The following is a 14,975-nucleotide window of genomic DNA, read 5'->3' as shown; positions in this document are numbered from 1 at the left end:
ATAACAGCGAGTAGCAGCAGTGTACAAAACAAGTGGAGGGTGGAGTCAATGTAATAGTCCGGCAGCCATTTGATTAATTGTTCAACAGTCTTATGGCTTGAGGGTAGAAGCTGTTAAGGAGCCTTTTGGTCCTAGACTTGGCGCTCCGGTACCATTTTACAATTTTATGGACATTCCTCTGACACCGCCTATTATATAGGTCCTGGATTGCAGAAAGCTTGGCCCTAGTGATGTACTGGACTGTACGCACTACCCTCTATACCGCCTTACGGTCAGATGCCGAGCAGTTGCCATACCTGGCGGTGATGCAACCGGTCAGCATGCTCTCGATGGTGCAGCTGTAGAACTTTTTGAGGATCTGGGGACCCATGCCAAATCTTTTCAGTCTCTTGAGGGGGAAAAGGTTTTGCCGTGCCCTCTTCACGACTGTCTTGGTGTGTTTGAACCATGATAGATCGTTGGTGATGTGGACACCAAGGAACTTGAAACTCTCGACCCGCTCCACTACAACCCCGTTGATGTTAATGGGGGCCTGTTCGGCCCGCCTTTTCCTGTAGTCCACGATCAGCTCCTTTGTCTTGCTCACATTGAGGGAGAGGTTGATGGCCTGGCACCACACTGCCAGTTCTCTGACCTCCTCCCTATAGGCGGCTTCTTTAGCCTTCTGAGGTTGAAGAGTCATGGTGTCCGTGTGGTTTGACCATTTCAGCTCCTCAGAGTGCTGAGGAACTTGACGTTGTTGACCGTCTCCATGGCAGCTCCGTTGATGAGGAAGGGGGCGTGCCCAGCAGGGTTTTATTTATAGTCCTAGCCTTCTTGTCTAAACTATAAGTCTACTTCTTCAGGGTTTATTTATGTAACCTTTATTTAACTAGGCAAGAACAAATTCTTATTTAATTTGACGGCCTACACCGGACAAATCCGGACAATTGTACGCCGCCCTATGCGACTCCAAATCACGGCCGGTTGTGATACAGCCTGGAATCGAACCAGGGTGTCTTTAGTGACGCCTCTAGCACTGAGATGAAGTGCCTTAGACCGCTGTGCCCCTAGGAAGCCCAATGGTGAATGGTGAAAGCAGATTCTCACACATTTCAGCACTGCCTTTGACACATTTTGATGACCATATATTATTTAGGCTCTCTCTGTTATTTATCTATAGTTTGTTGGTCCTTGCTATCCGGGACCTTCGGGGTGTCCTTACCCCCATTGAAGTTTGGGTACGGCTGGGTACGGCTAGGGGTTAAGCATTAGGGTACGGGCGTCCCAAGGATTTTGAATTACACTATAGTTTGTTGGGGACTACAGACTAGGGGGGTCGGGGGACTCGTGCTATCCCAGCATGCAATAGTCGGATCTGTACCCAACACGCGCAGCCGCGGAACAGGGTGCGCAGAATACGGAAAGGAAAATTCATCCATCAACATTTTATTTAGCCGGATTATTATTATATGAGAATCAACACAAAAACAAGGTACAGTTGGATCCGAAGAACATTAATTTATTATCTGTACTGATACGGTGATCTCGGAGGAAACGAACGACCGAGGTTTTAGCTAGCTACTGAAAATGTCCCTGGTTTGTGCAAGTAAGTTCAAATGAATGAGTTGAGCTGCCCTTCCGTAACGTTACCGGTAACTACATAGACCGCAAATATCACGTATGTTTGTGTATAAAAATGTCTCTAGAACCTTCCCTTATTATTGTCACCCTATGCATGTTATACATTTCAATTCGCAAGCATCCTTTTTCAAACATTGTATACTGGACCAGCTTGACATCGGTGTTACTAAACTCAGCAGAAAAAGAAACGTCCTCACTGACAACTGCGTTTATTTTCAGCAAACTTAACATGTGCAAATATTTGTATGAACATAAGATTCAACAACTGAGACAAACTGAACAAGTTCCACAGACATGTGACTAACAGAAATTGAATAACGTGTCCCTGAACAAAGGGGTGAGTCAAAATCAAAAGTAACAGTCAGTATCTGGTGTGGCCACCAGCTGCATTATGTGCTGCAGTGCATCTCCTCCTCATGGACTGCACCAGATTTGCCCGTTCTTGCTGTGAGATGTTACCCCACTCTTCCACCAAGGCACCTGCAAGTTCCCGGACATTTCTGGGGAGAATGGCTCTAGCCCTCACCCTCCGATCCAACAGGTCCCAGACGTGCTCAATGGGATTGAGATCTGGGCTCTTCGCTGGCCATGGCAGAACACTGACATTCCTGTCTTGCAGGAAATCACACACAGAACGAGCAGTATGGCTGGTGGCATTGTCATGCAGGAGGGTCATGTCAGGATGAGCCTGCAGGAAGGGTACCACATGAGAGGGGAGGATGTCTTCCCTGTAACGCACAGTGTTGAGATTGCCTGCAATGACAACAAGCTCAGTCCGATGATGCTGTGACACACCGCCCCAGACCATGACAGACCCTCCACCTCCAAATCGATCCCCCTCCAGAGTACAGGCCCCGGTGTAATGCTCATTCCTTCGATGATAAATGTGAATCCGACCATCACCCCTGGTGACACAAAACCGCGACTTTTTGCCAGTCCTGTCTGGTCCAGCGACGGTGGTTTTGTGCCCATAGGCGACGTTGTTGCCGGTGATGTCTAGTGAGGACTTGCCTTACAACAGGCCTACAAGCTCTCAGTCCAGCCTCTCTCAGCCTATTACGGACAGTCTGAGCACTGATGGAGGGATTGTGCGTTCCTGGTGTAACTCGGGCAGTTGTTGCCATCCTGTACCTGTCCCGCAGGTGTGATGTTTGGATGTACCGATCCTGTGCAGGTGTTGTTACACATGGTCTGCCACAGCTGTCTGTCCTGTCTCCCTGTAGCGCTGTCTTAGGCGTCTCACAGTACGGACATTGAAATGTATTGCCCTGGCCACATCTGCAGTCCTCATGCCTCCTTGCAGCATGCCTAAGGCACGTTTACGCAGATGAGCAGGGACCCTGGGCATCTTTCTTTTGGTGTTTTTCAGAGTCAGTAGAAAGGCCTCTTTAGTGTCCTAAGTTTTCAGAACTGTGACCTTAATTATCTTTGAAAGACAGGGTCCTGAAAAAGGGCTGTTTCTTTTTTTGCTGAGTTTATTTATTTGCAAAGTACACTTCAACTGCAACGTGTTCTTCCATCTTCTGACTATAGTAATGTTTGCCGTATTTCTATTGTAATTTCGGGCATGCTAACTTCCCCCCTCTCGCTCTACCGTCCATCCAGTCTCGAATGAGGTGCCGGAGCACCCCTGCGTGTCGCCGGTGTCCAACCAGGTGTTCGAGCGGCGGCTGATTGAGAAGTACATCGCCGAGAATGGAACCGACCCTATGAATAGGCAGCCTCTGTCCGAGGAGCAGCTGATAGACATTAAAGGTGAGGGAGACACGGAGGAGAGTGTGTTCAGATCTGATGCCGAGCTGAAGTTAACACAATAAGGGTTATCCACATCATTTGACTTCCAACTATTCCTGCATGGTGCCCAGCAATCTTTAGGCTAGAGTGCATTTTGCCACTTCAACAACAATGATAACCCCACTAGTCAGGAGTCAAAAGATATCAACACATGAAGCTATTTTTGTCTCCCCCTGCCTCAGTCTCTCACCCCATCAGACCCAAAGCTCCCTCATCCACTAGTATCCCAGCCATCCTCAAAGCTCTGCAGGACGAGTGGGTGAGTCCATGTATAGTCTCCTACACTCCCCTTAGCTGTGTCTGAACCGAGACACACACACACACACACACACACACACACACACACACACACACACACACACACTTCTAAAACTCTCGCTTTCTCAGGATGCGGTGATGCTCCACAGTTTCACCTTGAGGCAGCAGTTACAGACGACACGTCAGGAGTTAAGCCACGCCCTCTACCAGCACGACGCCGCCTGCAGGGTCATCGCCCGTCTCACCAAGGAGGTCACTGCCGCCAGAGAGGGTAAGAGACATATACACCCACACACACACATGCTTGTACACTCAACACATATGATTATACATACAGTGGCAAGAAAAGGTATGTGAACCCTTTGGAATTGCCTGGATTTCTGCATAAATTGGTCCTAAAATTTGATCTGATCTTCATCTAAGTCACAACAATAGACAGACACAGTCTGCTTAAACTAATAAACACACAAACAATTATGTTTTCATGTCTTTATTGAACACACCGTGTAAACATTCAGTGTAGGTTGGAAAAAGTATGTGAACCCTTGGATTTAATAACTGGTTGATCCTCCTTTGGCCTCAATAACCTCAACCAAATGTTTTCTGTAGTTGTGGATCAGACCTGCACAGCGGTCAGGAGGGATTTTGGACCATTCATCTTTACGAAACTGTTTCAGTTCAGCAATATTCTTAGGATGTCTGGTGTGAACTGCTCTCACAGCATTTTAAATCGGGTTGAGGTCAGGACTCTGACTGGGCCAATCCAGAAGGTGTATTTTCTTCTGTTGAAGCCATTCTGTTGTTGATTTACTTCTGTGTTTTGGGTCGTTGTCCTGTTGCATCACACAACTTCTGTTGAGCTTCGATTGGCGGACAGATAGCCTTACAATCTCTTGCAAAATGTCTTGATAAACTTTGGACTTCATTTTTCCGTTGATGATAGCAAGCTGTCCAGGCCCTGAGGCAGCAAAGCAGACCCAAACCATGATGCTCCCTCCACCATACTTTACAGTTGGGATGAGGTTTTGATGTTGGTGTGCTGTGCCTTTTTTTCCCTCCACACATAGTGTTGTGTGTTCCTTCCTTCCAAACAACTCAACTTTAGTTTCATCAGTCCACAGAATATTTTGCCAGTAGCGCTGTGGAACATCCAGGTGCACTTTTGCAAACTTCAGACGTGCAGCAATGTTTTTTCTGGACAGCAGTGGCTTCTTCCGTGGTGTCTTCCCATGAACATCATTCTTGTTGAGTGTTTTACGTATTGTAGACTCGTCAACAGAGATGTTAGCATGTTCCAGAGATTTCTGTAAGTCTTTAGCTGACACTCTAGAATTCTTCTTCACCTCATAGAGCATTCTGCGCTGTGCTCTTGCAGTCATCTTTGCAGGACGGTCACTCCTAGGGAGAGTAGCAACAGTGCTGAACTTTCTCAATTTATAGACAATTTGTCTTACCATGGACTGATGAACATCAAGGCTTTTAGAGATACTTTTGTAATCCTTTCCAGCTTTATGCAAGTCAAAAATTCTTAATCTTAGGTCTTCTGAGATCTCTTTTGTTTGAGGCATGGTTCACATCAGGCAATGCTTCTTGTGAATAGCAAACTCACATTTTGTGAGTGTTTTTTATAGGGCAGGGCAGCGCTAACCAACATCTCCAATCACGTCTCATTGATTTAACTTCAGGTTAGCTTTTGGAGAAGTCATTAGCCTAGGGGTTCACATACTTTTTCCAACCTACACTGTGAATGTTTAAATGATGTATTCAATATAGACAAGAAAAATACAATTTGTGTGTTTATTAGTTTAAGCACACTGTGTTTGTCTATTGTTGTCACTAAGTTGAAGATCTGATCACATTTTATGACATTTACTCAGAAATCCAGGTAATTCCAAACGGTTCACATATTTTTTTGGGCCACTGTACATTCACACACACAAGCACACACACAGGCATACTTGCACACACTCTTTTATGTTCATCTGGAAACAGCTTTGGATGTTAGTGGCCATGGGGCGTCACTTCTCATTTCTCCTTTTCTCTGTTTTACCCTTCTCTCTCCCCGTAGCTCTGGCCACTCTGAAGCCACAGGCGGGATTGGTGGTGGCTCAGGCAGTCGCTTCCCAGCCCTCTGTCACGGTCAGTGATTGGCTCATAGCCTTCTGTCAATATGTTTAATTTGATAGTTAACTGGTTTGATGGTTAACTTCTCATAAACGTTTAATTTGATAGTTAACTGGTTTGATGGTTAACTTCTCATAAACGCATGAGCTCAAAAAGTCTGTTTCTTGATTTGAAGTCCTTCGGTCTAACTGAGACCTGTAAAGTTGTAGTATCTATTTGTTAATATAAAAATAATTTTGGACAGCTGACGCAAACACACATTTTCGAACAAGAAATGTACAATTGTCATTTTGTTATTCATTCTGTATTTCATTTCACAGGCTGGAGGTGCAGGAGAGCCCATGGACGTCAGTGAGCAGGTGGGAATGATGCCAGAGATCATACAGAAGGTAAGAGATGACACATGACCTCACATACATTCACACCCACAGTACAAGAGAAACGATACCACACCGTTATACTAGACTATCATGAGCGTTCATTGCAAATAGTACCATATAAGGCCGTGGGGTATAAAACCTTGAAATAACCAATCAACCATGCTGTCACACTACACAGCACAGAGTGACCTATACTAAGATGTCCGCCTCTCTCCACAGCTGCAAGACAAGGCCACTGTCCTGACCACGGAGAGAAAGAAGGTACCTATTCAAACACCGAAGAAGTCCTTTTCAAACAACTTCCCTGTTATTCATAGAAGAACCAACCTAATGTCCAACCAGTTGTCAGCTGAGTATAAGCTATGGGCTTGTGTCTCAAATGGCACCCTACTCCCTACATAGGGCACTACTTTTGAACAGGGGCCATAGGGTGACATTTGGGACATAGCCACGCTGGGAGACAATTTTTGTCCAAACCTCACCTCTATCGTCTCTCTCTTCCCACAGAGAGGAAAGACGGTTCCAGAAGAGCTGGTCCGAACGGAGGACCTCAGCAAGTACAGACAAGTGGCTACCCATGCTGTGAGTGTGTGTGTGTGTGTGTGTGTGTATGACCTCTAGCTATGGCTGGTGTTGGAACACTTATTCTTCAAACCTTGGGCAAGGTCAGAAAAGTTCCTTCCTGTTTCAGATCATTTTTCTTCCGTTTCATGCCCACTGAACACAACCCTAAATGCTGTCTGTCTGTCTGTCTGTCTGTCTGTCTGTCTGTCTGTCTGTCTGTCTGTCTGTCTGTCTGTCTGTCTGTCTGTCTGTCTTTCAGGGTCTCCACAGTGCCAGTGTGCCTGGGATCCTGTCTCTGGACCTGTGTCCCTCCGACACCAACAAAGTGCTCACTGGTGAGACATACACACATACACACACACGGTCTACTGCCCATTGTAGATATACACACACATTGTTTCTGTGTGAATACCATCAAAATTCCTCCCTTGAGGAAACAAAAAATGCTATGGCTGTGTACCAACAGTTACTCTACATGTCCTGTACGGTGCACTACTCTTGACCAGAAGGGTGACGTTTGGGACGGAGACCCTGGCCAGACCCAGATACAATCCCTAACCTCTCTCTCTGTCTCCGTCTACAGGCGGGGCTGATAAGAACGTGGTGGTGTTTGATAAGAAGGAGGAGCAGATCATCGCCACCCTGAAAGGACACACCAAGAAGGTCACCTCTGTCATCTACCACCCCTCTCAGGTGAGACACACACACACACACACTTCCTTTCCTTTACTCTCCATTTACATAGTCAGCAGCAATGTCTTGCACTGGAATTACTCTCTAACTCTAATATGCCTTACCTCAACATTTTCTCTCTCTGTGCACTCTCCTCCCCTCGCTCTCTCCCTCCAGTCGGTAGTGTTCTCGGCCTCTCCAGACAGCACTATCCGTGTGTGGTCCATTACTGGGGGCAACTGTGTCCAGGTGGTGCGGGCTCACGAGGCGAGCGTCACCGGGCTCTCCCTCCACGCCACCGGAGACTACCTGCTCAGCTCCTCCGAGGATCAGGTAAAACACACACACACACACGCATACACACACAGACACACACGCAACATATGTACACACACAAAAACACACACGTGGATTTGGATGTCGAGAACGGTATTGTTATGTAAAGACGTGTTATTATGATTTTTCTCGCAATCTGCTGTCTCCCCCTCTTTCTCTAATGTCTATCTCTTCCCTTCTTTCTCTCTCTCTGCATCAGTACTGGGCCTTCTCTGACATCCAAACAGGTCGTGTTCTCACCAAAGTCACTGATGAGGCTACAGGATGTGGTGAGGGTTTCCATCTCTCTCCCACTCAAATATTTTTAATTAAGGAGATAACACTGTGGTGAAAAGACATGAAAGATAGGAGTAAGTAAGTAGCCTTATCCAAGCCAGAACGGCCCATAGGGCAGGAGTATCTGTCCTGTTTCTGTAGTGTGAGGCAGCTTGATGTATCAGTCCACCCCCCCCCCCCACCCCCCCAGACAGGACACTAGTCTACCAGGGTGGTAGCGGGAGGGTGAGTGAAAGGGCAGTGGGCTGGATTCGAACCCATGGCGACTGGCATTTCTAATCGCTGGACCACACCGTTGGACCTCTCTCTCTGTGTCTTCCCAGACGTTTTATTGGCCACATGTTGCTAGGGACAAGACGTTTTATTGACCACATGTTGCTAGGGACAAGACGTTTTATTGGCCACATGTTGCTCGGGACAAGACGTTTTATTGGCCACATGTTGCTCGGGACAAGACGTTTTATTGGCCACATGTTGCTAGGGCCAAGACGTTTTATTGGCCACACGTTGCTCGGTACACAACGTTTTATTGGCCACACGTTGCTAGGAGCAAGACGTTTTATTGGCCACATGTTGCTAGGGTCCACAACGATTTATTGGACGCACGTTGCTAGGAGCAAGACGTTTTATTGGCCACATGTTGCTAGGTAAAAGACGTTTTATTGGCCACATGTTGCTAGGGACACAACGTTTTATTGGCCACATGTTGCTAGGGACAAGACGTTTTATTGACCACACGTTGCTAGGGACAAAACGTTTTATTGACCACATGTTGCTAGGTTAAAGAAGTTTTATTGGCCACACGTTGCTAGGAGAAAGACGTTTTATTGGCCACACGTTGCTAGGAACAAGACGTTTTATTGGCCACACGTTGCTAGGGACAAGACGTTTTATTGACCACATGTTGCTCGGGACACAACGTTTTATTGACCACATGTTGCTAGGAACACAACGTTTTATTGGCCACACGTTGCTAGGGACAAGACGTTTTATTGGCCACATGTTGCTAGGGTCACGACGTTTTATTGGCCACACGTTGCTAGGTACACAACGTTTTATTGACCACATGTTGCTAGGTTAAAGAAGTTTTATTGGCCACACGTTGCTAGGAGCAAGACGTTTTATTGGCCACATGTTGCTAGGGCACACAACGTTTTATTGGCCACATGTTGCTAGGGACAAGACGTTTTATTGGCCACATGTTGCTAGGGACAAGACGTTTTATTGGCCACATGTTGCTAGGGACAAGACGTTTTATTGGCCACATGTTGCTAGGGTCACGACGTTTTATTGGCCACACGTTGCTAGGTACACAACGTTTTATTGACCACATGTTGCTAGGTTAAAGAAGTTTTATTGGCCACACGTTGCTAGGAGCAAGACGTTTTATTGGCCACATGTTGCTAGGGACACAACGTTTTATTGGCCACATGTTGCTAGGGACAAGACGTTTTATTGGCCGCATGTTGCTAGGGACAAGACGTTTTATTGGCCACATGTTGCTAGGGACAAGACGTTTTATTGGCCACATGTTGCTAGGGACAAGACATTTTATTGGCCACATGTTGCTAGGGGAAAGACGTTTTATTGGCCACACGTTGCTAGGGGAAAGACGTTTTATTGGCCACACGTTGCTAGGGGAAAGACGTTTTATTGGCCACACGTTGCTAGGGGAAAGACGTTTTATTGGCCACACGTTGCTAGGGTAAAGACGTTTTATTGACCACATGTTGCTAGGGACACAACGTTTTATTGACCACATGTTGCTAGGGGAAAGACGTTTTATTGACCACATGTTGCTAGGGACACAACGTTTTATTGACCACATGTTGCTAGGGACCAGCTTCCTCCCATTGTCTGTGAGTATCCAAGAGTACAACTTGCTAAATGTGGGGTCAAAATTTGTTCTTAACTAACTTGCCTAGTTAAATAAAGGTTAAATAAAAACATATCAGGCCCCTTAAATGCCAGGTTGTCTTTCCTATGTAAATAGATACAAATAAACAATAACATTTAACCAACCCTCCCCCCTGTGAATTTACTGACCTAGTACCTAACTGTAGTAATATTTCTAACCAACCCGTCCCCTGTACTCTCTGAAAGCACACTGATACATTGCAAATGCATGTTCTTTACACATCCTGTGCCTCTCCAGCTCTGACCTGTGCTCAGTTCCACCCTGACGGTCTGATCTTCGGGACGGGGACGGCCGACTCTCAGATCAAGATCTGGGACCTGAAGGAGCGCACCAACGTAGCCAACTTCCCTGGCCACATCGGCCCCGTCACCTCCATCGCCTTCTCTGAGAACGGATACTACCTGGCTACAGGTGAGATTGCTGTTTGTGTGTGTGAGAGAGAGGACTTTCTATGTGTGTGAGAGAAGTGTGTGTGTGTGAGTGCACACGTGAGAGAGAAGACTAGCTTGTGTGTGTGTGTGTGTCAGTCTCTGTTACTCTCTGTCTGAGTGACTGTGTGAAAAGTTGTCTTTGTTCCTGTGTGTTACACACTGGCAATTTTTTGGGGGGATGCAAGCCAGCAAAGCCACACAACGCTACACTAAACAATACATGAATTGCACTATAACAGTGACAAATGGTGTTCACAAAATGTTACGGCCTACATAAAGCTGTCCCAACACCTTACCACTGCTACACCTGGCTATCAGCGGAGCCTTGTCTGGCAGCGAAAGTTAATTCAGCCTAATTTACTGCCTTTTGAAAAAACATAGCTGACATGGCTGACTTACTTAAACAAATGTGGTTTCTAATGTAAATTGAGATGTACGAACTATGGCATAAAGGGACGACGAGCGGATGAGAGGCAGTCTGTAATTTCGATAAAGACATTAATGAGCGAGCTAGGAAGGATGTAGTCAAAATAACTATTGGTTTAGCACTTTTGAAATGTACAGCTACAGAATGCAGACCATGAGCCGTTCTTACAGTGTTCTCCCTGTAAAACCTAGTCAGAACTGTAGGATAAATAAAGGGGGCATATAAGCAGACAATGAAAGCTCTTGCAATATTCGATGATGACATTTCTCTAAAACAGGCTATAGGCTACATGTGCACCACCCAGTCAGAACAGTACGCTAAGTTATGAGGGGGAAAGGGACCAAATTATTAGGGTGACGCACATGGGCTACTAACAGCTTACTATACAACATACACTTAGTACTACTTTATTAGCTACAGTATACATATCTCCCTGGCATATTACATCATTTATGCAGCAGCATACAAGACATTTTTGGACTCACCTTGTTGTGCTGTTCTCACTTGAACAGGAAGGTGGCACGGTGGTCCTTCTTGTGGGCAAAGTTTGTGTTCAAAGTTTAGCATTCTCTGGATTTATGGTGCTTTCAAGACAACTGGGAACTTGGGGGGGGGGGGGGGGGGGGGGGGACAACAAGGTTGAATCATGACGTCAGTGATCTTCAGGTCAGAGTTCTAGAAAGAGGCCTGAGTTCCCGACCTGGAATTCCAAGTTGGATGATTTTTCAAAACGTATTTTCCCCAGTTGGAGCTCATTTTTTCCAGAGTTCCCAGGTGTCTTGAACTCACTGAAGTCTAAGATTTTCCAGTTTCTTGTATTGACAGCATAGCCAATGTATTCAACCTTTTCTGGCTCATGGCATGTGAATGTTTATACTTTCAAGAGACCTTAAACCCAGACTTGGACTACACACCCACTCCACTGAATAGCAGGCTATGCAACGCTTGCAGTTAGCCACTGATTCCTTCCAAACCACTCATTGTTGAATTTGTGATTTCCAAGTTGTTGTATAATGTTTATGGCCCATGGGCACCAATACGTTTATTTATAATTTATCTTCATATGACAAGGACTTGAAAAGGATTTGCCAGTAGATTGTCGACTTGATTCACGATAATGACTGCTTGTCTAACTTGCTAACTATGATTTCGAAAGTATGATGTTGACATGATCAGTCCAATCAAAGCTACGGTAGATAACTTGATTTGATGTAATTTTATGGCAGCACCCAAGGGGCTTGAATTTTCGAGCTCTCCCCGTAGATTTTGCATGAGGTAGTGTCCCCATGAGTGACAGAACAGTGAGCCAATTACGGTGCAACTGTAGAACATTACCAACCCCTACGCTCCGTATTTTCCACTGGCTGCCCCACCACCACAGAAAGCACTGAGCTAGGCTGAAACACCTGCATTTTGGAGCTGCTTTACTCAAGACAACAAAAAAAGAGACCATGTTTGTAAGCTGCTTTATTATCTCTATTATTATTATTATTATTTTTTTTTTTACATTGTTCGCAAACTAATATGTGACCAAATATATTTTTAGCTAAACAGGTGAGGCTCAAAACAGGTGGGGCTCTGAGTGACGGGTCGTCACTGCTCACCTCCATTTCACTCAAATTTGTGAATAAAATTAGTCAAGTGTGATCACATTATAGCAAAAAGAAATTATGCAGTAGCTGTTTTCAAGGTATTTCTGCTGATTTATTTCATAGCTGGAAAGTTAATCACAAGTCAAATCACTACAAATCCTATAGTCTGTCCCACCTTGTGCTGCAACTGCACATGAAGAGCTGAGTTGAAATATTCATTTTTAGAAGCGCTGCACGCTGGCATAAAAGTTGGTATAATTTACGAAAGTCTACCTAAGTGAGACTTTGTCCTTGTTTCTTGGCTATTTACATTGTTTTATTCACAAGCTAGGTTGTTTTTTAATGTTTGAGTTTCATCTGCTAGGAAAGAGAAGACAATGCGTCTACTATTCAGACTCAATCTCACTGGCAGATTCACGTTACCATGGTAACCTCCCCCTTAAAGGGGCAGGTGAACATTTGTGTCATCTGATATTTTGGTTAAGAGACCAGGGTCACAAAAAAATGAAATTAAACAATATACCACTACTTCTTACTAGTTATACATTTTATTGTTTTAGAAACATTAAAGTACGCTCATCTGTGTTTTTGTTGTTGTGTGTTTTAGTGTAATTATTGCAAACCCAAATATTTTGGCTGGTTAAAAAAAAATCTGAGTACATTTTTGGCCCTGCTCACCTCACCACCTCTCTCCTGTCTCCAGGTGCCCAGGACAGCTCAGTGAAGCTCTGGGATCTGAGGAAGCTGAAAAACTTCAAAACCATCACCCTGGACAACAACTATGAGGTAAGAAGAGCAGAAATAAATTTGTGCACATCTGAAATGACCCCTATCCCCTACACTACTTTTGACCAGAGCCTAGTGCACTATCTAAGAAATCCGCTGCTGTTTGAGAGAGCCATTTTAGACTGGACATTCAGAAGCTAGTCGTGCTACAATCTGGCCTGTCCCACATCTGTGCTCTCTCATTTCTGTCACTGGCATGACCATTCCATAAGGAGTTTGCAAGAGAGCAGAAATCGACTTGCACCCAGGCTAGCAACGGTCTGCCCTGTATGAATACTGTAATCTCCTTGCATTGAACTTCCCTGTCAATATAGGTAAAGGATATGTGAGTCTCTTTCCTCTCCCTCAGGTGAAGTCCCTGGTGTTTGACCAGAGTGGGACGTACCTGGCTGTGGGTGGCACTGACATCAGGGTCTACATCTGTAAGCAGTGGTCCGAGGTCCTCAACTTCACAGGTAAGAGAATGCACAGTGTGTGTGTGTGTGTGTGTGTTATACTGCTGTACTGCTGAGTTAGCTTGGGACAGAAACAGTGGTCTAGAGGTGGGTCTTCAAAGTGCCTGGATGGATGATGATGATAATAGCAAGTGTGTGTATATACAGTACCTTATGAAATATTTAAAACGTGTATCTGAAGTTTACTATTCTGTTTATCAGCACCTCCTCAACTTTATTGGGTGTGCGTCAACTCATCCTTTTGAGTTGATTTCAAGTCTAACATTTTTGCCTGTTATTGTTTTGTTTTTCTTTACCCAGAACACACTGGGGTGGTGACTGGCGTGGCGTTCGGGGAGCACGCCCAGTTCCTCACCTCCACCGGAATGGACAGGAGCCTCAAGTTCTACAGCCTGTAAGAACAGGGATCAAAGATCATATGGGCAGAGTGATGGATGGCTCTGATTGGCTGGCCTCTCTGAGGTCACACTGATGTATGCATGGGAAGAGACTTTGGCTGTGTCCCAAATGGCACCCTAGGGAATAGGATGCCATCTGGGGGACACACAGACCCTGCAGCAGTTGATCAGAAGGGAAATGCAGCCTGATTGGATAATAATCTGAGGCTAGAATGTTAGAAGGGATTTTTAACTGATGTGCTCCATGAAGAAACGGTGCATATCCGTTTGGATTCCAGGCTACTGCAATGCACCCAAAATATGTCATGCAACAATCCTACTGTATATGACCCATACTAGACTAAGAGCCATGGTGCGTGTCCCAAATGGCACCCTATTCCCTGTATAGGGCTGCACTACTTTTGACAGGAGCCCAATGGGCCCTGGTCAAAGGTTGTACACGATAAAGGGAATAGGGTGCCATTTGGGGACGCAGACATTGACTGAATCACACCAAGAGCCATACAAGCATATTGTAGACCATGTCCATTCATCAATGTGTATATAGTAACTTGTAAGACCCCCCCACACACAAGAGAGCACACACAGAGGTAACTTCAGAGTGAACATTGTTGTAGAGATAATATATATATATTTGAAGCTCAGTGCCACCTTTATTTTTTATTCATATATTTACAGTATCAGTATGTGGTATTAGTCTTTACAGCTTGTAAATGTCATGTAGATTTCATGCCTTTTATTCTCATCCTTTTTTTAAACTATCCATTATGTTTCATGTACAATGTGAATGATTTCGGTTAGTTGGTAAGTGATGCCATTGATTTGAGGAAATTCTAATATTTAATTCTAGTATTTGTATTTTATTAAACCCTCTGCTCCATTTCATTCTGTTTATTTTTTTATTACTATTATCATATTGTCTCTCCTTTCTCTCTTTCTTC

The 14,975-nt window shown here is 45.0% G+C and overlaps 1 protein-coding gene across 2 annotated transcripts; it reads left to right on the top strand.

Moving 5' to 3' along the window:
* Positions 1-1,380: 1,380 nt before the first annotated feature.
* Positions 1,381-14,919, top strand: LOC115202167 (pre-mRNA-processing factor 19). Of its 2 annotated transcripts, none has more exons than XM_029766103.1 (16): positions 1,381-1,474; positions 3,229-3,378; positions 3,600-3,676; positions 3,805-3,946; positions 5,744-5,814; positions 6,120-6,188; positions 6,399-6,440; positions 6,687-6,761; positions 7,003-7,078; positions 7,327-7,436; positions 7,593-7,748; positions 7,951-8,020; positions 10,183-10,356; positions 13,099-13,181; positions 13,531-13,636; positions 13,937-14,919. In XM_029766103.1, the coding sequence occupies exons 2-16, from the start codon at positions 3,333-3,335 to the stop codon at positions 14,032-14,034; spliced, it is 1,395 nt and encodes a 464-aa protein (XP_029621963.1). In that variant the 5' UTR covers positions 1,381-1,474; positions 3,229-3,332; the 3' UTR covers positions 14,035-14,919. The 2 variants fall into 2 exon arrangements, with proteins under 2 accessions (XP_029621963.1, XP_029621962.1); XM_029766102.1 differs by having other exon boundaries at positions 1,381-1,588.
* The last annotated feature ends 56 nt before the right edge of the window (positions 14,920-14,975 follow it).

The sequence above is a fragment of the Salmo trutta genome, chromosome 11, assembly GCF_901001165.1.
Source record: "Salmo trutta chromosome 11, fSalTru1.1, whole genome shotgun sequence".
Classification (NCBI taxonomy): domain Eukaryota; kingdom Metazoa; phylum Chordata; class Actinopteri; order Salmoniformes; family Salmonidae; genus Salmo; species Salmo trutta.
This window is presented reverse-complemented; position numbering and strand designations above follow the sequence as displayed.

Bases quoted from the DNA above. Each gene is read 5' to 3' on its own strand.
- LOC115202167 (XM_029766102.1), top strand. The intron at 6,762-7,002 runs GTGAGTGTGTGT...TCTGTCTTTCAG, and splicing joins GACAAGTGGCTACCCATGCT to GGTCTCCACAGTGCCAGTGT. The intron at 7,749-7,950 runs GTAAAACACACA...TCTCTGCATCAG, and splicing joins TCAGCTCCTCCGAGGATCAG to TACTGGGCCTTCTCTGACAT.